Source organism: Rhyacophila brunnea, unplaced genomic scaffold (assembly GCF_057557595.1).
Source record: "Rhyacophila brunnea isolate RB1 unplaced genomic scaffold, BYU_Rbru_1.0 scaffold_14, whole genome shotgun sequence".
Taxonomy (NCBI): Eukaryota; Metazoa; Arthropoda; class Insecta; order Trichoptera; family Rhyacophilidae; genus Rhyacophila; species Rhyacophila brunnea.
The window spans coordinates 34,518,177-34,542,510 of NW_028232796.1; the positions used below are offsets into that span (position 1 = coordinate 34,518,177).

The window sequence follows — 24,334 nt, forward strand, 5'->3', positions numbered from 1 at the left end:
ACTCTTAGTTCAATGAAAACAAATAAGTACGTTCAACAAAGTTTAGTATGTACTATTTATCTCGGATCTCCACAGTCTACCTCCACCCTTCACCACTGGTGCCTTTAAATGTTGAATTGACCACGAAAACAAATCGAACGTGGCAAACCCAAAAAAAATATTTTAATTAAAGGCTATCCAAGTATCCGAAAACAATATTCTCCTAACAGTACTGAGAGCGATTAAAAAATTATAGATGACCTAATATAGTATATGTATTGAAGATGCGACGACTCAGATGGGCCGGACACATTATTAGATAGATCAAGAGCTCTTTATAAAGTTTATGAAGGAACCCCTATAGGCACTCGCCTCCCGGAGATGGATGGATAACGTCAATAGGCGCACAGAGATATTGTGTGTGATCGACTGGAGAGAGACAGATCGAGATAGAGATTCCTGAAAGACGGTTTCGCAGTCACCCATGGACCTGAATGGTCTTTAGCACTAGTTACGTAAGTATATGTTTAACTAGGAAAAGATTCCAAAACATAAATTAGAAATTATCATTGAAAAAAGTTTGCATTTGAGCGTTCATAGTGCCTTTACCAATTTAGTTAGCTAATGATATTCATATCTACTCAGCGCTCGAAAGGGACTTTTATAATAATAATGATAATTTTACAAAAATACTAACATAGTTATCTAATTTTATGTGTATTTTACACAGTATTTTTGTTATAATGTGGCCTATCTAGATCAGACGGTCAAATTATTTTTTTCACGAGACAGCAATAATTTTGGAGATTTTATTAACAGGAACGGCGCTCTGGTGCACTCCCGTCCGTTTCAAGCTCTGTATCTGTTAGCAATTCCTGCTAGCTGACCTTTTAAATATCTATATAAATGAGTTGATATATCATCGACTAAAGCAGGGCCAAATAGGATTTTATCGGCGTACCAAATTAAGCCGATTTATTTTAATTCGTAGCGCAAATCATATTTATCCTTTTTATTGATTATAAAAAAACAATTAGGTACATTGGTAACAATATTTTTTATTGAATATATAAAAAAATGATCCACATAAAATGAAAGAAAATAATATAATATAAAAACATTTAATAAAACTTTATATATCAGACTGATAATATGTCGTTGATTGAAAATTGATACATACTGCTGAATCTACCTTTGTCATCCTATTTCTAGTCTTTGAATGTAAATGATTCAATATAGAAAAATACTTCCACATGAGTACGTGGAAAAAAAAATGGTCAACAATCATAGATTCATAGTTTTTTTAATACATTATAAAGTATTAGTTATCATTTTCATTTAACATTATGTTTTCAATTTGGCATTCCGGTATTTTATTTTTTGGCAGAAAACGTTTTCTATATTATAAAATACAATTAATTATTTTTTTTGGCGTGCCGTCGAAAAATTTTAGCGTGCCAAGTTGGACACACGTTCCATGTATTTGCCATCACTGGACTATAGCAATAATCAAATACAAATAGAAAATCTTATTTGGGGGCGTTCTGTTTTTTTTAAGTACTGTCAGAAATCTTCAATCGTTTCTTTACCGACTACCACAAAGATATTTTTTTAAATGAATGTTGAGCCTAAAATAGGAACTATTTTTGAGTATCAATCATAAAAACAAATAAAAATATTTTAATTAAAATGATATAACCGTAGCTGTTATTTGATCAGCCTTTTAATAAAACCGAAAATTTTCCAAAATTAATCAATGTACATAGGTAACTCGAAAAGGGTTGTTTGGTCAGTAAAACTTTATCTACTCGAAAAATTTTATGAAAATATTTTTTCCTGGCGTTCAAATAATGTGGGTAAATAGTACAATGTTTTTTTTCCCATTTCACGTTATGATTGGCTGGGTTGTATTATTATAATTTTTGGCAATCGTAAAAATGTTAAGTTTACAATTAAAACGTACATTTTTTTAAATGAATATTTTAGATTTTTGTTTACTACGTTTAGACAATAAATAATATATATTCGACATTAAAGTTTTTCATTGAAGATATTGTAGAAAACATTACATATTCTATTTAAATATACATGAAATATAACGTATATCAAATCGACTGTGTTTAGGAAAAAGGGCGTAACCCTCGATTTTCCTAAAAGTGCTTTTATTAGATATTAACAATGTAAACAACTAAATTCATGTTTTAATTGAGCTTTAATTAAGTTTTAATTTAAGGAAAAAAGCATTTATCTTCAAGTTTAATGATTTTTCTGTAATAACTTCTTTAATTATTAGTAGATCGAAAAGATATTACACCAAATCATCAATCATCACGCACCTAATATTGAACCAAAATCATTCTAAAAACGTTTTTTGCTTCTCCTATAAAATTGGATCTGTGTGGGTTACGCCCTTTTTCCTAAACACGGTCGAAATTGAATCTGAAAAGGGGTTTCAACGGTTAAAAATTTATTAATGAATATATTATTTTTTAATAAAGAAAACATTCTATTTGAGTCGTCTTTTGCGACCCGGGTTATGCCTTTCGACATATTCAGGCAATATGCGCACTCACCAGTGGTAAATACATACTAACAACTGACACTGATACTCTTAATTCTTACTTATATTATAAAATAATACAATAAAGTAAACAAAAACCTTATCACCTCCCATTAAGTCAAAGACAACAATAAAATTAAAGTTGTATTGTTAATACTATTATTATTTTTAGATTTATAGGAGAATGAGAACAAACTATATTATGTTCATCCCACCGTACTATAATAAATTACTTGAGTACCTGTAAGTAATGTGATGTGATGCAGGTATTAACAAAATCAAAGACACAGGTGGTTTTCTGTCGGTTAACATCCACTAATTAGTCAATCAGGTAATTTAAATGCCTATTCAAACATACGACGTTTATATTTATGTATGTATATTTATAAATTACTAAGGTTAAACTATATAAATGCATCAGTAGCCTGATACTGAGTACCTCCGCTACACGGAAGTACATTGGAACATGTATATGTCTGAGAGCGATTGTTTCTCCTAAAGCCGGGCAGCTCTCGAAAAAATTCGAACGTTTGCAGTTAATATTTATACCGTAAAATTGTCACTATTCCCGCGGGAACCATTGGTGTAAAGTCGGGGCGTTTGGCTGCTAACCGAAAGGCCGGTGGTTTGAATCCACCCGAGCGCGTTTTTTTTCGTGTGAAAAAAATATCTAAAATTATTCCATAAATAAACCTTACAGAATTTTAGATATTTTATAGATAGAAGAATATTTTTTATTGTCAATTATTGTTTAGTCTAAGCAGGTCTTGATGAATTATATCATTAACATATTATTAATAAAATGTCAAAATGTTATTTTGTATATTACAAAAGCGGTCACCTATCCAAGTACTATCCCCCCGCAATGTCGCTTAACTTCGATGATCAGACCAGAACCGTCAGCTGCTCGGCTGGTAACATTCTGCGTAACATTTAAATTTTGTGCACAGAATTTTATTTTAATGCCAATGTCACGGCGAGCGGTAAAACATATACATGTTAAAAATACGACAAACAAGTTAAACAAGTTAAAGTGTTTGTAAAAAACCCTATATATTTCTAACATTTGAGAATAAATACAGCATCGAAACATTTATCCAACACGATAATTAAACTACAAGACAAATAAAACCCATATTTAACATCAATCGCCTTTGTTAAGACGAACATGTGAATTCCCGAATCGGTCCAAACAGTTACCGATGGTGGCAAAAAATAACCCTTGTATGACAATCGGGGTGGAGATAGAGCTAATTTAAAGCAGCCCAAGAGGATTATAATTTTGCTCGCCTTATCTCGAATGGTAAAAAAATCACCGGATTAGTTCATTTACCCATAGCCGGGTATGTAACCCTAATACTTGTCCTCATGTGTATAGTATGAGATAGTGTAGAATGTTTTTGTTCTAAGTCCATTTAATTTGTGAACACCGTAAGTAGCAATTGGGTCTATAAACCGTCGGATTATCGTGAGAAAAGGTATGGACTATATTCTCAGACGAGGAGTATTATTTCGACAGTATATGAAGATGGTTGATATTATTTGTGTGATAATATTTCGTCTCAAGTAAATAATATGATGCTCAAAGTATGTAATGAATGTCAGTTCATTCATAATCAAAATACACTTTAATGTATTTTAATTAATTAATATGTATCTAAAACACCAAATACGTTTAAATAAATAGTATATAATTCAAAGATATACTTACAAGAAAACATCTTATAAAGTTTGTGTTCGTTGAATGGTTTACTCTTCTTATTACATAGTATTTTATGGTTATTTTTTTATCAATAATAAAATATTTAGTTTGATTTTTTTTAAATAGGTAACAAAGTTATGTATCTGGTAATTCATTGTTGTATATTTTATATCGAGTTTTCTAAATAATATAAACGTTTACATCTTAATTCAAATTCACCTAGTTTCGGTGTCATTATAATACTGATGATCCTTCCAATATGTCTCTACTATTGATCAATTTAATGACTTTCTCTATACATTTAAACGCGACATTTCCAACAAATAGTATCATCGATCTCGATTGCAACGTATAAATAATATATTATGTATATTTTTCTTTCTTCTGTTATTCATCTTATCTTTTCTCTATTCTTCTTTATACTAATTTGGGTACACTTACACGTACAGTAATATCGTTAATATATGCACCTATCTAAATATAAATAATATATTATATAATGTGCAGTTTTTTTTAATTTACCACATAACCTTGAGATGTACATAGCTCAGCCAAACATCAAAGCGTTATTGTGTATTCAAATGTTTTTGAGAGAATGTAACCAAACGAGTATAAATAAATTATAAAACTACTAAGTTGAAGCTAACATGTAATATTAATATTATGTACCTACCTCCTCATTATAAACAATAGCTAGTTTTTGTTTTTATACTCATTAATCTTTTATAAATGTAGCAACAGTGTTTAAATTAATGACGTACAGCTAAATAAACCTCAGCCGAGACGTGGTAGCATAATAATAACAATAATAAATAAATAAATTCCATGTAATGTAATTATTCTTTTAATATAATTTTATTATAAAGCAAGGTCACACTATACCAGGAACTATCTGTGGGAACCAGTGACATTAATAATGTCATTGGTGGGAAACAATGATTACAATAATTTTGATTATTGTCTATTTCTTATTTAACGCGTCAATTACATTGAGCTACTTTACGAGCTGTTTGTTGGCGAATTTAAAAGCGGGCGATTCAGCTACTCTACATTGTGATGATGACACACAAAACTTTCCATTCGCTGAGAAGCCACAAGCCAGCGACTATTTTGACAGAACGTAGTTCGTTTTTTTTACCGGGAGGTTGCTACTCCGCTTTACTGCTCAGACGCAGTACACACGCTGGCATGTAGAGTGTAAAGTTGACCGGATTTCAACTTTTCTCGGTAGATTGTTTACAATCTGCTTGTTAGCTTGTTCAATGATGACACTGGGCAACTTTACAGGCAGATTGTAAATTTGCCAACAAACAGCTCGTAAAGTAGCTCAATGTAATTGACGCATAACACAATTAAAAAAATCTTTTTATAAAAATGGATTATTGTTAACACGTTTTGAACTTAGCATAATATGGTAGTCGCTGTATACATTTATAACATTATTTCTTAGGAGTAAAAGTGAGCAAAGAGGGTTTTTGCATAAAAGGTCTAGTGTACCTATCTACATACTCAGTGCAGAGAAAATTATTCAGGCTTTTCTCGCTAAAATCATTGCTACTTACCTACATTATCACATTTTCAAAAAGAAAAGGTCTGCATTCCTTACTAAATGGTGTAGAAATAATATTTAAACGTTTTATTTTTTTAAGAGGTCATTATTATTTTCAAGTAACATTTTTATTATATTTTAAAATGTTTTAAGCGAGAAAACAGTATTACATCACGTTTTAATAACATATTATTATTGAATATTAAACAACGACCATCTAGCTCATATTTTAGTAAGACTATTATTGATGAAAATAATGATGCATAAACGTATGTATACTAATAAATAACTTAAGTAGGATGTCTCAAAGAACATTACTAGTAGAAGAAGAATATATAATTATGTACTTATGTATAATAAATAACTTAAGTAGGATGTCTCAAAGAACATTACTAAAGATCTACCATCGTAAGTTGGCAGCCGGTCGAATTTGAAACTAAAATTGTCTATCGAGGATAAATTTGTTACAAATGCCATTTAATTTTACAACATGTTTCTCGAATTATGGATTGCATAATATTTGTACAGAAATCTACTACCAATAAAAAATTATAAATTACAATTTTTTTGTTAGTTATGGTAATATTCTCAATGTCATACTAGCGCCCTCGCTGAAATGCTAATTTATGATGGTAGATCTATAGTTGAAGAAATATAATTATGTATTTATGTATAATAACTAACTTAAGTAGGATGTTTCAAAGAACATTACTAATAGAAGAAGAATATATAATTATGTACTTATGTATAATAAATAACTTAAGTAGAATCTTTCAAAGAACATTACTAATAGAAGAATATATAATTATGTACTTATGTATAATAAATAACTTAAGTAGGATGTCTCGAAGAACATTACTAGTAGAAGAAGAATATATAATTATGTACTTATGTATTTTTTAATTAATTACTTTTTTTTATTCAACGAATGTGAATTATTCGTTGAATAAAAAAAGTAATCAATTAAAAATTATTGGCAAGTTCAAGGAAGCTACAACACTAAAATATCTTGGAGGGATCCATGACATTGGTTAGTGATTAAAGTAATACCTACTTTGATTTAAAATACAAAAGCCGATACCCAATAGTAGCTCAATTTAAAGAACGCTTCAGAGAGTAAGATAAGAGCCATTACCTAAAATTTGTCGTAATTAAGTATGGTACCTTTAGCATAGCGGTATATGTGCGTGGGCGCGAAACCTGGGAGATACTACAAGTTCAATTCCTGCGGGGTGTCTTACTTTTTCCAAAAAACGATTTTTTTCTATTGGTTATAATATATTTTCTCAGAAGTGTTAGAATTAAGAATTATGTATATTCAATAATTAGAATGTTACGTTCTTAAATGTTGTGAATTATTGGTCGAATAAAAAAAAATAGTTAATTAAAAATCTAAGGTATTTGTTAATAATTATGTGGGTGTAGTAATTAAATAATGTTACAAACGCTAATCATGTGAATTATTTATTGTATAAAAAATAATTGTCGCTGTTATTACTAAATTTAAATTATTTTTGTATAAATCTTAATAAGTGAGAGTGACATTTGTATGCAAAATATCTCTCGGCAATCCCCGCGCATGCCGAAATTAAAAATATTCTTTTATTGCTCGATTCAATAATTGTGTTAGATATTTTTAAAATTTTGGCACGTTTTCGTCGTCTTTAAATCTAATATTCCGCAGAGTAGATCGAAAATACTTTTTTTTCCGCTAAATAATTTCGCGTCTTCGATTCTCCCCCTTACATTTCCTGATACTTGAGTATTTTTTTTTGTATATTTTGACAGATTCCTTTCATTATTAATTTAGAAAATTGTCTTTCGAATAACTCAATCAATATTAACGAATTCATTTTCATATCAAAATTTATTTAAAAAAAAATAAACTACATTTTTTATAAAGTCGCTTGTTAATACTTTGTATTTTGGCTTAAGTTTGTGAGAACATAATATCCTTATAATTGCACATTATTGTAACCCATCTGCATCCGTAACGCTGATTTAACTATCGTTCAGTACTTTTCCAACTGGGGGGCGCGGCCCCTATGGGGCTTGGACCTCCTGCCAGGGAGCCGTGAAATATTTCAGTATTTAAAGAAAAAAATCATAAAAACTTGATTAATATCTCGCATTAAACAAAGCAATTTTTTTGCAATACAACTAGATGAATCTACAGATATTACAAACTACGCACAGTTAATTGGTTTTATAAGATATCAGTATGATTTCCAAATTCATGACTGTTTGCTTTTCTGTGGGGAACTTTTGGTAACACCAATAGGAATAGATACACCACAATCTAGAAAATCGTGATAAAAATGTACATATAATAATAATTAAATGTAAATAAAGTACTGTTGGTCACTAAAGACTAAAATTTTTGGAGAAGGGAGCCTTTGAATTTTTTCTGATTTCGGGGGCCGTGGTATAAAAAGTTTGAGAAGCACTGATCTAGATACCTGATTATTTGACTATATATAATATAAATTTTTGGGGGTGAAAGTGTACAGATAAAATAATGAGATATGATCATACCGGGAAGTTATGATAGAGTATACTACTACTACTACTGGTACTAGTCTTGATTTTGATAATGGTACTCATACTCCATCAATTGTGATATGCTATTTACATAAATTAATATCCGATAAATTAAGCAAGTCGTTGTTGATGTAGGTCATTATTGGCAATATGCTGACCGATGCACCGTTGCAACTTCGTGGCATTTTGCTAACAAGGGTTTGTTGTTTTGAAGTATGTCACCACTTGCAGAATGTGCTGACCATATATAAGATGATTGTGCGAGACTTGTGTGTTTTGCTGATTCTCGCGTCGTTGCAATAACGATGACATGATCTGGGGCTGTTTACTGACACAAATTTGTATAATACATAAATGGTTTTTATGTCAGTAGTAAAGACTCGATACATTATCAACCTTCCCTTTACGATGCATATTTATATTCCGTCCGTTCCGATGATGTTACCTTGGATTACAGTACGAGATTGATAATATTACAGTAGATAAAAGAGAAAGGCATATTTTTGCAACATAAATAACTCTAATAAAGTTACATTATCATAACTTGTTAATTAAATTTGTTTTATCTACAACATAATTAAAACTTAATTATAATCATATAAGTATTTCTATACAATGTAATGTAAGAATATCATTCTTACACCCTACAAGTCATAATACTATCTTGATCTTAGCCCTTACTTTCATATCTCCTTCTCACAATTGAGTATATTGTCTCTCTTCGTCGCATGTACTATTATATTAAATGAATGGTTCACAAGCCATGTAAACCAAGTCCATTCTGGTAATTTTTGAGTAAACTAGGTTCAAATATAATATTTGAGTATTTCTAATTCTATAATGGTCTGTACCTATCAAATGAATGGATATCAGAATGAAGCGTTTTGAATTTGGAATGGTTAAATAAATATAAATAAACATATATCGGAAAACTTAGGAAACTTGTATATACTAAATAAGATGTATCATCATCATCAGCCGGGGTCAATCCACTGCTGGATGAAGGCCTCCCCAAGCTTCTTCCAATTCTCTCGGTCCTGTGTCATTCGCTGCCACGTATTTCCGCCGAACTTTACCCGTTCGTCAATCCAGCGGCTTTTAGGGCGACCCTGTGGCCGTTTCGTGCCCCTTGGGTACCACTGGATGACGGCATTTGTCCAGCAGCCGTCCTTTCGGCTAGCAATGTGCCCCGCTTTCAGCTGAAATGGAGAAATAAGATGTATAAAATACCATTATTTCAAAATGTATTAAGTATCTATTGGTTATTATAGGTATTGATTATAAAAAACAGTCGTTATATACCGTCGCAAAGAATAACGATTACAAAAGATAATCGACAGTATCGCTTGACTCGAGGAGAAAATTTTTAATATTCATGTCATTCTTTAAGTAATCCGATATTTTTCCTTCGAAAACAATATTTGAAATTCAGATTTTATCGTCTTACTTAGGGGGACAAAGTTTAATACTAATTGGGACACTTTCGGAAGGAACACTTGAATCTTCAAGTTCTTTTGTTTTTCTACCATCCCTTTTCATATTTTTTTATTTATTTTTTATTTTACCCCTCCAAGTCGAAACATTCTCGTCTAATTTGAGTACGATATCATAACAAAGTGGGCCTATGATATTAAAAAAATAATAATATACTCGACTCTTAAATAAACATGAATGCCTTAAGACGATACTTCAGTGAAACGGTAAATAATTTTCAACTATAGGTGCGACGAAATTTTGGACTCGCTGGCAATAGGGGAGCAAACGTCGAGGTGTGAACACGTCAATTTGTTTCGTGATGGCGACGGGTGTATTAATTCTAAAATCGTGTAAAGATGACTAAAAACGGTACCCATTTACTTGGAAAAAACACATGTCAATGAATATAATATTATTATTGTTGCTAATAGAACAATAAACAGAACATTAAATGGACGCATGTTGGATTTATATGACAAATAATATTTCGTTTGCACAAACCGCGTATCGCCTAGCCACGATCTTTTTAGACCATGCCTCAACTGATGTATAGCCTTAATATTATTATGTTAAATGTTTTGATAATTATTACATACATATTGTACATAAACTAAATAATGACAGATTTTCTTTAAAATTAAAATTATTTTAATTTGTATATCATTTAAATTATGGATTGCATAGAAAATTACATGAAAATTAATATATATATACACAATAATAACAACAAAAGAGTGTAAAGTGAGAAAAGTTGTAAAATTAAATAATATCATTGCATATTAGTGGCGCTTTTAGCAGTGGACTGTAATTTGAAGATGCTGGTTAGTGGATTACAGATCTAGCGGGGGGGTGGTTTAACCAGGATGCCAGACACTGACCTTTATGTGTTGAGAGGGCTGGCGTGCGCTGAAGTTGGTTTGGTGTTCACACACACGCACCTTCGGTTCAGAATATCACTCTCACGGTTTTACTTGTGTTTATGAGATGAATGATGGATGGATGATAGACGTGACGTTCGCTCAAACCGTATCATATTTAGCGCAACAAAGGTCAATCATATACGTTTTGAGTCACTCTGTGGTTAACGTTTACGTGGAACCCATATTTTCCATTGGTGAGTGCACATAGTGACTGAAGATGCCGAAAGGTGAAACGCGGGTCCGAAAAAAATACTCAAATGGAATAGTACATAACTTAAATATATTAGAGTTTTGATTTTGTTAATAAATTACATGCAAAGTTAGAATATTAAATGTGTTCTCGGTATTGCTTTTGAGAGTTAAAATAAAACGGGAACATTTCAACTTCAACCCATTTCTTCCAAGTACAATTTTATTTGTCTACTGTATGTAGCCTTTGTGTGCGGCTGCAAAACTTTTTCATAAACTTTAGTTTGATTTTTGTGATGAAATATTTGCCCAGAGCGAGACCACATCTGTTATTTTAGGATCACAAATCAAAGTTTCGGTATATTGGTATTGTTAAGGTTGGGACATTTATATTGGACCTGCTACATATCAATTTTATTCAACTCCTACCGGGAAACTCAAATAAAAAGCTTTTTTATTTCATTTCTTTTACTGACACTAAAATATCGCGTAAAACTGTTTTTTTTACCATCCATAAACTTAGCATTTTCCTGAAAATATAGAGAATATTAAAATCAGTATCTCACGATTTTATTAACAGTTTTATTTTTGCTTGGTTGACATAATGTTGATTTTTTTAAATTAAAGTAGCTGAACCTCACAGCAAAAATAATATTAAACACGTAGCAACTTCAGGACTTGTCAGCGTTATTTCGACAACGTAAAATTCACCAAGTCATTTTTTAAGCTATTACACAATCGTTGCATCTACAATTAGCATATTCTGCACATGTGACATACTTCGATAGGGTTCAACTACCTCGGTATTGGTCATCGAAACCCCTCGAAGTTGCAATAATGTATCCGTCAGCAACTCTCGCAATTTACCAAATGTGTATGTATATAAATATCAAGTCATAGTTGATATGCTATCTTATTATCAATCTTAAGCTAGGTCTGCTCAGTTGCAGTAAAATGTCAATTCACTCCGTACAGCATCTCTTCCACCAAGCCTCGAACCGCTAACATAATTCCTGTATCATCTACTCTTGTGTCAACTGTACACCGTTATAAAACTGTCATAAAATCAACCTCCAATCCGACTTTTATCTTTATACATGTTACCCCCAAAGTGGTTCTCGTCCCTCTACAATGAGACGGTTAAAGAGAGATGATGAGTGTTTTTACCTTTCTTCATTATTAATACCACGTTTTTTATGTATCATCGCAGGTCAAACTCATGGAGAAGACTACAACATCTTTAGGCTTGGCCAGCAGTCATCTCCAGCTCTCCAGCAGTTCGCCGAGCGAGAGGAACTACTCCAGTTAGCGGCGAGTGGTACGACTGAATCCATCTATGACCAATTCATATCAGAGGCCATCAAGCAAGGCGCTGGTGAATCCATGCAAGACTTCTTCGTTGATGGGAATCACTCAATGGTTAAGTTTTCAATTATTGGCTTACTAATGGTCTATACCTGAGAAAATAAGACAGTTATTTTGTCAGAAATTATTAATATTGAATGGTGTTAAGTTTATAAAAGAAATCACTGCATGTTGGCCATTCGCCGTAAAAACCTCAAATTATATGCTTGATTTTGATAATCGTGCACAACTACACAGAATTATTAAACTCATTATTTCGTTGTATCTAGTCACTGAGACGAAATATAAATATAGCATGCCGGCAATACCGAGTTGAGTTCAGCTTAATTGAGGGTTTCCAGTGATAAGAATACAGAAATTATATAATTTGACTTTTTACGGCGTATTGAAAACCTGTGTTACTAAAAATCTATACAAAATAATAAAAGGGAGATACGACAATTTCAATATTAAATGTTATATTTTTCCTGAAATGTCATAGTTCTGTTGATTCGTGGCCGCACATATCCCAAATCGACCCAAATCCGCAAATATCACACCCTCGCAACTAAGCCGCCACAAGTCCAAATTTACGTGTTTTGAGTTAATTATTACGTTTCATTGTCTATCGTTCATAGTATAGGTATGTACCAAAAATTTCATATCTCTAAGTCATCAAATACAAGTCAAAACTTCATTCAACATCTAAACATATTTCAAAAACACAGTACAAAAATGCGAAAGGTAAAAACTTCAAAGCTGATTTTCTCTGTTTGACTTTTTTGGATTGTGGCAGTTTAGTTGTGAGGGTGCCATATATGTTCATACATTAATAATTTGGACGCTAAAGACGCACCTGGCGTGTAATGACCAGGCAGCCGATCGATGTAATTAACGTGCATTTTAAAGGTGGTAATTAAAAAATCATTATCTAGTCAGCATCGAATGAGTTAACTGTATGTTAACCGTCCAACTTCTTTGTTTCATATAGTACAGAGATAAGTCCATGTCTAAATAAAACACGGTTCTTGTCGGTTTACAAAAATCCAACGGCAAACAAATTTTAAAAATACCCGATATACTGGATTATTTGTTAGGTTAGGTTTTCATTCTTGAATTCATGAATTTTACTAAAATCAGCTACTAAAATTAGCGCGGTTCCCGCCTGGCTTCCTTTTTCCATCTTGGCGCTATAGAGATGACGGCGAACTGTGCTACGGTGAAATATAATACGTACAATCTACATGTAACCCTGTTTATCGGTATTCTGTTTTGTAACCGTTCTATTTATTCATAGAACCATTTTATAAAATGTAAATTGATATATCGTTTCTCCATTAATGGTTGACAGTTAGTAGTTAACACTGATATAGAAATGCTTTCGAATTTAATTCAATTTATTTTTTAACATATTGTGGACATTAAAAATTATTAGTTTAAGATGTTCACAACATGACATGAAATATTATTATAAAGAAGAAGAAAAAAGTAATAAAAGCGATAAACATTAAAATATAAAAAGAGAACATAATATAAACATAGAAAAGCAGTGAAAATACAATAATTATACCTCTATAGAAGTTAAAAGAAGTACCTAAACCGAGTTTGCTAAGGAGACCCTATTTTAAGAATTTATAAAATAGCGTCCACCTAAACTCACCTCATGCAAGTGGAATATATCAACACCCCAAGCAATTTGGTTGGACATAGTTATCGCCCTCCCAATTGGCATTACCGGTGGCAGTTTGGTTCTGCACCTTGGGAGAATAAACAACTGATGCTCTCTATTTCTAAGATAGTTATCAGAGACACACAGGTCAACACTCCCCAGATTAATGAATTTTGTACTTTCCTCAATGTGTTTCCAAGAACCATGTGTCTTCTTCTTATTGTGCCATCACTTAGCGGAGGTCACCATCAAGGCAATCTTGTCGTCTGCTACCCGGAACAGTTCAGTGGAGCTGCACTCGTACCAATCACTGAGGTTCTTAAGCCACGAAATGCGGCGCCGTCCTCTGCTACACTTACTATTGATCTTTCCTTGAATGACGAGTTGGGGAATGCTATACTTTTGTCCTCCCATAAGTTTGCCGAGGTACTGTAGTTTCCTGGTTTTAATACTACGTAGAACTTCTCCTCGGTCGTTCCCCATTCGATTGAGAACAACAACATTTATTGTGTCACCCGTTCAGTCCCAAGGAATTTTGAGAATGCGTCTATACAGCCACAACTCGAAAGCTTCAAGTCTACATCACATCTCTTGGATTAGCGTCCATACGTCCATACCATAGAAAAGAATTGAGAGAACATAACAACGTACCACACACAGTCTCAGACCTAGGTTAAGGTCTCGATTGCTAAGGAGGCGTCTCGTTTTGTGAAAGGCACTCCTTGCGATCTCAATTCTAGTTTTTATTTCCAGGCTATCATCAGGGGCGCGACAACCCGGTGTGGGTCCTGGCCTCCTCCAACAGCTCCCCCCACCTGTCGCTATCCAGTGTGGCCGCTTTCCAATTCGGTACCTCCAGAATACGGCAGTCACTTCATACGGTGCACATGACCTAGCCATCGCAGTCTCCCAATCGTGATTGATTGAACTGCGCTGCAATCTTCGTACAGCCCGTAGAGTTCAGCATTATATCTTCTCCTCCAATTGGTGCCATTCCTGATCGGTCCATATATACGGCGGAGAATTTTTCTTTCAAAGATGTCCAGGGCTCGTTCATTTCGCAGAGTTAATGTCCAGGTTTCCTATGCGTATGTGAGCACTGGCTTTACAAGTGTCTTGTAAAGAGTGCTTTTAGTTCGGCGAGATAGTATGCGGGACTTAAAATGTCTTAACCAGGCTATGTAAAAATAATATTCATCTTTGGCATTTTCAGGTATCTGTCGTCAGTAAATTAGTTCCGTCCCCAGATTGGTTTGTCGGTGTGGACGGTTATAACTTCTGCGACAACGGGGAATGGGTCGACTCCGTCACAATCTCTGTAAGTTCCAACAACTTTCGTAATAATTGCCTTCGCCTTTATCGATTACGACCGTTTATTGGCAAATGACTTTTGAATAATAATTAGTATTTAATTGAAACTTTCCAATAATTTTCTTACGAAGATGTAAAGCTTTTCATTTTCCAGACGTACCAACTTAACTTAAGTATTCTGTAAGTAAGTACTTAAAATTTATTTATTTGTTTTTCAAAGCAATGCTGCGATAATATTAATAAAAGTAAAATAAATACCATTAACAATAGTATTAAACAATGAAAGATATTATCTCCAACAACGTATGTCACAACTTTACTGTGTAAGAATATTATAAAAAAAAATACTTAGTTTCATGACAGGCAGTCCCGTAACGATCAATTTAATTTAATTATATTATTATATTAAGATTTATTACATGTAGCTTTTAAAATTCCTTAGTCCGCGTCAGATCAACCAATCAACCGCTAAATTCTGTTCATTTGTATTCCCAGGTGGACCCGCTGGACGCTGGTACAGATGGGGGATTAACGTTTACATCTCCCCATTGGAAGTCAAGATGGCCGCTGGAAATATCACACATAACTTCAAGATACCCAGCTCACCGTGCGGCGTCTTTTTACTATCCGGAGCTTGAAAGATTACCAAAAATAGCTTCGTTTCAATTCATCAAAGTAAGTGTATAATATTATATTATAATCGCAGTGCCGATTTTATTTAACGCAGTTGATATAACTGATTTGTCATAAAATTTTAAATGGAGTCTCTAAACAGTTCAAACCATTCATAAAATTATTAATCTATGCAAAAATATAAAAAAAAAGATGAATTTACTTAATTAAAAACAAAGTAAAATAATGAATCATTCAAATGCATGTATTTATTTGGAAAATTAAAATTAGACATCTATGTCAAAGTAAATACTCACAGTACACTGTTTAGTTTTGCTAAAAAAATCACATAAATACAATATAATCCGTACACATAAGTTGCATGTTCACTTATCAAATCGAGTGAAGAGCAGATGGCTAAATTAGTAAAGCATATTGGCCGGAAACTGATGAATGTAGGTTCGAGTCCTATCCGGCACTACATTTTTTTAGATTTTTTAATAATACGTATTGACTGTTAAAAGGAAAAGGATTTATTTACAGGAGGCACAAAAACGTTTTTGGTCAAAGTTAAAATATACAAAGTTGTAAGCCTTAAGTGCATGAATATAAATATTTTGTCATTTTTATGTTCCTAATTTCATAATAATTATAGAGGTAATTAAAAAAAAAAACTATAAATATGATGGTTATGACGACATGACGAAATCTATTTGCATTGAAATGGGAAAGTTTTTAAATTAAATCAATTATACTAGTACTTAATATATACTAGTTATTTTTATTATAAGCAAATACCTATATTCATTGTTTCATTATTTCAGTTAGAAGAATTCTCGTTGGAAAAACTGATAAATGATTCAAAATTCGAACAACACCATATCAATAGTAATGATCCAATTGATTTTATTGGCGACACTGAAGTTGAACTCACTGCATCGTATGTTAATGATTGGAATGAATATGACACGTATAGAAATCCAAGTATACAAGTACAGATTCCGCATAGGTAACGTTTTTATTATTTTTTATCCATAATTTAATACATCCGTAGGTAAATAATATTCTACACCTGTGAAAGTAAACTTCTAGGCTTCTACGGCCGTATGTTGTAGCTTAACCACTAGGGAATGACAAAAGAAATGGCGTATTTCAAAAAAACACTACCTTATTCTTAGGTCAATAATTAATATAAAGCAATCATTATTCATAAAATGTTTATCACACTTGAATAGTCAAAGACATAGCTTATAATAAATGTCTTTAGAATCATCTTCGAATGTATTAATCTTGCCGATTTTTTGAATAATAAAATGCCTAATTCTTGTAAAATTTGGGATCACAGAGATTATCAATATCATTTTTTATCGTGAATATTTTACAAAAATTATCTCTTAATAAATTATACTAATGGTTTCATAAATGCGTTTAAAAATTAATAAACGTAAAAAATCTTAACACCACTGCACAGTTATGTACCGAAATATGACTATATTCTAAAACATTAGAGCGAGAGGTTTAAAAGAATACTATTTTATGTAACAAAAATACTTTATGCAGTCATCAAATGTTTAAAATAACTATAAAGGATAATAAGGCTTCAAAATTATATAAATAGATTATCTACAACGTTTAAGGAGTGTCCAGGATCATGGTTTGAAAATACAATAAAAACTCAATTTTGACCTTCGACGAGCATGTCCCCCTTAAGCCATTCATAATTCTTACTTACTTTTGAATATGGGTCCATTATCTGGAGCCAAGGCCGACTATTTTTAGGGCACGAAGCTGTGAATATTGATATTATCTAATATACGATAGGGTGAACTTTATCTAGAAAATGATGACTGTTGTAAAATGTTAATCATTAATTAATTTGAACGAAATATTCAATCAAAAATCTTCATTTACTGCGAACATGTTCTACATCGCATTCAAAGGGGTTTGGGTCAAAATCCCGAAGGCAGAAATCCCGAAGGCTGAAATCCGGAATGCTGAAATCCCGAAGGCCGAAATCCCAAATACCGAAATCCCGAACGCTGAAATCCCGAATGGCCGAAATCCCAAATGGCCGGAATCCCGAACGCTGAAATCCCGAATGGCCTAAATCCCGAATGGCCGGAATCCCGAAGGCCGAAATCCCGAAAAATAAAAAAAATACAAACAGTAATAATTGCGCAATTCAATGTAAGTGTCAAGATGTTGTTCAATGTTGCGCAAATTTTTACAGGAGAGACAAAAACCCATTTTTCTAAAAAAAAAATGGTTTTTGTCTCTCTTGTAAAATTTGCGCAATTCAAGATAAGCGTTAAGATTGCGCAATTATTGCTGTTTGTATTTTTTTATTTTTCGAGATTCAGCCCATTCGGGATTTCGGCTTTCGGGACTTAGGTTTTCGGGATTTCGGCCATTCGAGATTTTGGCCTTCGGGATTTCGTCCGGCACCCCATTCAAAGATAGTTAATAATTCTAGCACTACCAAATTAACTCCCAATTTAGTGCCCCATATTGAATATGGCCTGATCTGTAGCCTTTATAAATTAATTTCTTTAACGTCTTTATTTTAACATATTATGTATTATATATTATAACCATTTTACTTTCAAACGAGTATTTTCCGACAATCTTTCTTCAAATCATGCACACTGTTCACTATCGTCTTGAATAAAAATATTCGCAAAATATACAAGAACTCTACTTATACCTTTTTAATAATCCAGAACCTCTATATAAATCAAATGTTATAATGATTATTACTTGTTTAAAAATAAAGACGTTTACCATATGTTGACATAATTTGAAATACGTAATCTTAAATTATCATAGAAAATGTGCCAAAGCATGTGGATAGATTTTCACCACAGGGCATCCTTATAAAAGTGAAATGGAGTAAGTCCATTCTACCATTCCCACGTTTGGTGCCCTGTTTTGTAGAGTCCTTTGAAGAGAAATAAATACGTGTATTAATTAAGGCTCCAAGTACCAAAAAGTAGTATTGCCTGTAGATACAAAATACCGAGTCATTGCAGTAAAATTTCATGAAGCAGACCTTTTGAAAAATGTGGTTTTACAGTGTGAAGCAATCACGGCAGCTTCTATAATTTTAGGTATTAGGAAGTCGCAAGTGTCAACAAATCATCGTCAGCCATTTTATATTGAATGAAGTTGACCACTGTAGTGCTATTTACACCATTATAAATAAAACAGGCCAATGGACTTACAACGTCAACAGGTTTAAATATTTTGCTGTATTTTTTTGACTTGCTTGAGGCACGTAGACCATAGCTGAAGTTATTGGCGTTAGTATGTAGAACACTTTTCTATAAAAATGTCAGTTTTTTTGTTTTTGGTACTTAGCGCCTTAATTAATACACGTATTCAAATGATCTTAAGCTGATTCTGAGGCTAAGAACAGGACACATAATGGGTATAAGATTTGATTTCCTCATGGGAAGAAGTGATTTGTAGCTCTGCGATGAATGTGATATTTTGGAGAACACTGTACATACAGCAGTACAATGCCCTAAATATGAGCGACACAGAGTACAGCTGCGAATTGCGGATATCTTTGAGAATATCGATGAATTGAAAGGTGACCTGGCGGTGTGTAATAAGAACTTGGCAAAATTGTAAAGTTCTTTAAAAGAATTGGAGTGAGGACCTGATCGATGGATCCTCCTCTAAATGAGAAGAGGCGATATGACAGCAAGACGCAGTCAAAGCCTCGGTAAAATCATAAAAAAATATTGTAGTATTAGAAAATATCTAAACGTCATCTGGATCGATAGTTTAATAGTCAGACCCCTCTTAACATCAAAAAAAAGATCTTAATTCGGACCCTACTCTTTTCAAGATATTATTCTAAAGCTTTTTTATAATTAGCAGGTAAATAATAATATAATGTGTTTTTTTGACGGATTTTAAATTTTATTTATTGTTTCAGCAAGCAATCACTACTCGGTGAAAGCACTAGTGAAATATTATCAAACGTGACCGCTAGCTATGAACATGGTGATGGATTTTATCCAAAGCTTTTCCGACCAAAAATTCACGAAGAAATTCTTCAAAAACGTAAGATATTGAATTTGATAATACTTTATGAATAGTTTCATGGAATAATAATAAAATGTATTGCTTACATGCTAAGATGAACAAAAAATCATATTTTATAAATAATAAGTATATGAAAGTAAAGCTGAACAAAACGGTACCTACTAAAGGTAATTGAGGCGTCTAATTACAAAAAGCGACAAGTCCACAATTCAATATTTTCGGGAAATAACGTTTTTATGTTTCAAGCTTCAATTATTTGTTTTAACGTGAGATTATTTTTTCCGTTGTATTCTATGTCGAAATTAGAACCAAATGGCAATTTGTTTTAGCCGATAAACTCTTAAATGTAATAAATATAGGCGGAATAAAATTGGACGTAGCGCTACTTGTACCTCACTTTTTAATTTATTCCGCATAAGGCACATATTTCCGTGGCACTGTCATGAGTTTACCAGATGCTACAGCATGGGAGACGCCCTTTTTAATATTGAACGTTCCCTTATTGGTTGACTTAAACACGCGCGAAATCAACCAAGCTTTAAATAATGTGAAACACGGACTTTGCGCTTTTTGTAATAAATCGAGACTTAAAATATTTTTTTTCGTAGGGTTATGTCGCGTTTTGGAATTTATAATATATATTGTGTAAAATTATAAAAAGAATACGTGCGTATTTTTTTCTCGATTTTGACTAAATGTGGACTTATCGCTTTTTGGAATTAGACGTCTCAATTATCAAATTACTCGCCATATACGCATTCTCTGAAACCCTGAGAAGTCCTGGATGGTGAAAACTAATAGAACCAGACTGTGCCATGGGAGATTTAAATCTAATCGCACATAGAAACTCGTCTCAGTTCCAACACGTCAAATTTGTCGATATGATTTTACTGTCATTCACAAAACACATGAAACTTAACATTCTGCCGCACGTAGCGTTGTTCTGAAATGGTTGGTGGAAAAAAACATCTGCTTGTCGTATGCAACAAATTTCAGTGGACATGCGCCGCACGTCAAAGAGCAAAATTTTGCAACATCGCATGTGCAGATGATGTTTCTCATTCGTTTCTACTATCCACGTGACGGTCACTGTTCCGCCAGTATGCGCGGAAGAGAGTTGCAACATTGCCGGCATATTGAATTATGTCAATTTTCGAGACTTTTTTTTTGTGTGTGACTAGGCAAAACTTTTAAAAATCGACAGCAATTAATTCACCACAATGGAGTTGAAGTTAAACAAGTCTCTCTAAGGTTGTACTGCCAAAAATTATGATGATAATAAAGTCATTTCGCATTGTATATTCCTTTATAAGAGTTTATAATACTAGTTTATAATAATTAACCGGGGAAAGTACCGTCCGGTTAACGGGATATTTTTTTACAAAGAACTAACTGTAATTTCTTTTATTTTGTTAACTGCCAATTCATGGTGGAACTGCATTGTATTGTTGTTTTATTTAATAAAACGCTTTTTTTTATAGTACTTATTCCACTTTTATTCAATAAATTAGGACCGGTTTCGTCCGCCTCAGAGGGACATTTTCAACTGAATACATTTTTTTTAAAACAACAAATCGTTTTATTAAATTAAACAACAATAAGAACTAACTGATTAATTAATAAGTTAAAACTATCAGATTTGTCAGGTAAGGCGGAATTGTTTATTTTTTAATTAAGTACACATGGTGCAATACGTTATATCACGTGTATCACAATTTAATATAATAAATATAGTTTGGACTTAGAAACATACTGACATCCTTTTCAAAAACAACTATTATGCTATACTATTGTTACTTTAATCGGTTAATCGAGTAAAATGATCTAAATTTCGGTTATTTTAGAAACATGCGGTTATCCGGTTTACCGTTTATAATTTAACCGTATTTGAAAGGTCTACTAGGGACGAATTACGCTTTTGAATTTTTTAGATGAATGTCTAAGTTCATATTTTTATTAAAGAATATGATACTCTTTTGTAATAAAAAATTAATAATAATTATTAACGCCCATAATAGCCGAGGTACCAGGTTTGAATCCTGGGTTTGACAAATTATATATACTTAGATTGTTTTTAAATTTGTGTTTGAAGTCAGAGTATGGACCATATAAGTTGAGCAAGTGGCTAACATCCATTTCTCATAAAAACAAATGTTAATAACCTCCATTCTGTGGAGGCTACAATACTCGCACCGTGAGTGTAAAACCAAAGCATCTGCAAATTTTTAATTTTGAGATTAAATGCAAAACAACTGCAAAAGTCGTGAACTTGATAATGTAAAAGTGAAGTAACTGAAAAAAACATGCAATATAATCTAGATATATACCAAATATTATGGTTTTTTTTAAAAAACTATATTTCTCCTAACAAAACGAAGACTTCAAGCCCTAATAATATATCCAAAAAATGTATTTTGCAGATGCCTTGGTTTTACACTCACGGTGCGAATGATCATATTAGGATCGGAGATGGTAAAAAGAAGAAACAAGAATAATTATTATTCAGAATGTTCAAATTGTGTATTTTTATTTGATTTTAGGAATATATTCTCCGCATGATTCAAGTAATTTGATGACATCGTTTTTCAACCGTAAAAATCCCGAATACAATCCACCGATGAGTCCAACACGTTTTGACTGGTAACAAAAAACTTAGTATAATTCTTGGGAATGCTTCACACAGACTATGGGCCGTATGTATGAGATTCCCAAATTCTTTATAAGCTATTTAACCGATTTTCCTACATACAGCGTATAGCACTGTTTGTGACGTAAGCAATCTGACGTCGCACGTCATTCAAAATGGCTGCTTCATTTGTCACTTTCAAACGTCATTTTAATAATGCATTCATTACAACAAACGTTTGCTTGAGGCCCTCGTTCATTTTATAGAGTCTGTAAAACATTTGCGAACTTTAAAAACAGTTCATAGTCGTACTGTTTACAAAAAAAGTATAATTTTGATCCATTGTCTATAATATAGATAGTAGGATGGTAGATAGATAGATAGATAGTAGGATAAGATGGATTTACGTAAGATTACGATAAAATACCTCCGCTAAACGATTGCAAATATATGTACCTACTGCTGTATTTGTATAATATTATACAGAGATCATTACATTACATTCTAAACTAAATCTATTTTCATTTCTGTCATTTGTTATTCCGTTTTGACATCTCATAATATAACTATGTATTACCATCAAACGGAAATGTTTACCAGGAATATTTTATCCTTTCGTACAGTAGAATTATAAAATAAATGTGATAAAATAACTGATAAATTATTTAAAGTTTATAATAATTATTCATTTAAGATTATTAAATTTATATGGTACCGTTCGCACACTTTTAGATACATCTACAATTTCAAAATTTTTTATTAATGATCGGGGAATAAAATTTTATAAGTTTGCCATTATATGGACACCATGACATATTATGATGTCATATCGTGACGTCGCTAACCAACAGATTACATTTACACTCATGCATACAAATGATCAGTATTTAGTATTTGGGAATCTCATGCATACGACCCTATGTTTTGCAATTTAAGCGGACCGCAAAATGCAGTCTCGTCAAGGCAAAATGTGGTTTTCTTCCGTATAAGTCTATCACGGAGGACCGCTTGACCTCAACGATCTTGTAACGATAACGTAGTTATGTCTGCATTGTGTGATCGATGTAAGCCGTAACATGCAGTCAGTGTGAAGTGACCTTTAGTAATAATTATGTAATTCTATATCGCATTACATTTTATACTAGTTTCATAATGAATATTTTGTGTAAACCACTCGAATAAAAATCCTTAATTTAATAATTTACGTAGTTTTATTACAGTATTTTATAACAACTTTTACATTAACGCAAACTCTGAAAATTAAATGAAATGAAATGTGAAAGTGTAGTTTATAATGATGTACTGGTTAGATGGATATGATCAAGAGTATGTCGAGTGAAGGACTCGTGACAATAGTAGAACGTCTCGTGATGGACTCGATGAGTTGACTGAAGATTCTTACATTGTATTATTGTTTAATTTAATAAAATGCAATTTTTTTTAGTACTTATTCCACTTTCAATCAATGAATTAGGACCGGTTTCATCCGCCTCAGAGGGACATTTTCAACTCCAAGTATCCCTCTGAGGCCGACGAAACCGGTCCTAATTTATTGATTGAAAGTGGAATACGTAATACAAAAAAATGCGTTTTATTAAATTCAACAACAATACATGCAGTTCCACCATGAATTGACAGTTAACAAAATAAAAGAAATTCATAGATTGTCTTTTATATTAATGCAGTGCATATATTACAATAGATATTGTCGTAATTACGAATCAAAATAAACACTACTGTACATCTATTCGATACACAAGACTGCTTTCGGCCGCTATCTAGGGTAGGAAAATATCCGAGTAT

General features: G+C 32.4%; 1 protein-coding gene across 1 annotated transcript in view; it reads left to right on the top strand.

The window, feature by feature from the left end:
* LOC147075895 (spondin-2-like) overlaps positions 1 to 23,731 on the top strand; it is a 50,763-nt gene extending 27,032 nt beyond the window's left edge. Inside the window, exons 2-7 of the mRNA XM_085941826.1 lie at positions 12,127 to 12,335; positions 15,143 to 15,247; positions 15,736 to 15,915; positions 16,677 to 16,861; positions 19,796 to 19,923; positions 22,446 to 23,731. Of these exons, the coding sequence (XP_085797952.1) occupies positions 12,127 to 12,335; positions 15,143 to 15,247; positions 15,736 to 15,915; positions 16,677 to 16,861; positions 19,796 to 19,923; positions 22,446 to 22,549 (911 nt within the window). The 3' untranslated portion in view covers positions 22,550 to 23,731. The remainder of the gene's footprint in view (positions 1 to 12,126; positions 12,336 to 15,142; positions 15,248 to 15,735; positions 15,916 to 16,676; positions 16,862 to 19,795; positions 19,924 to 22,445) is intronic.
* Positions 23,732 to 24,334: the final 603 nt, after the last annotated feature.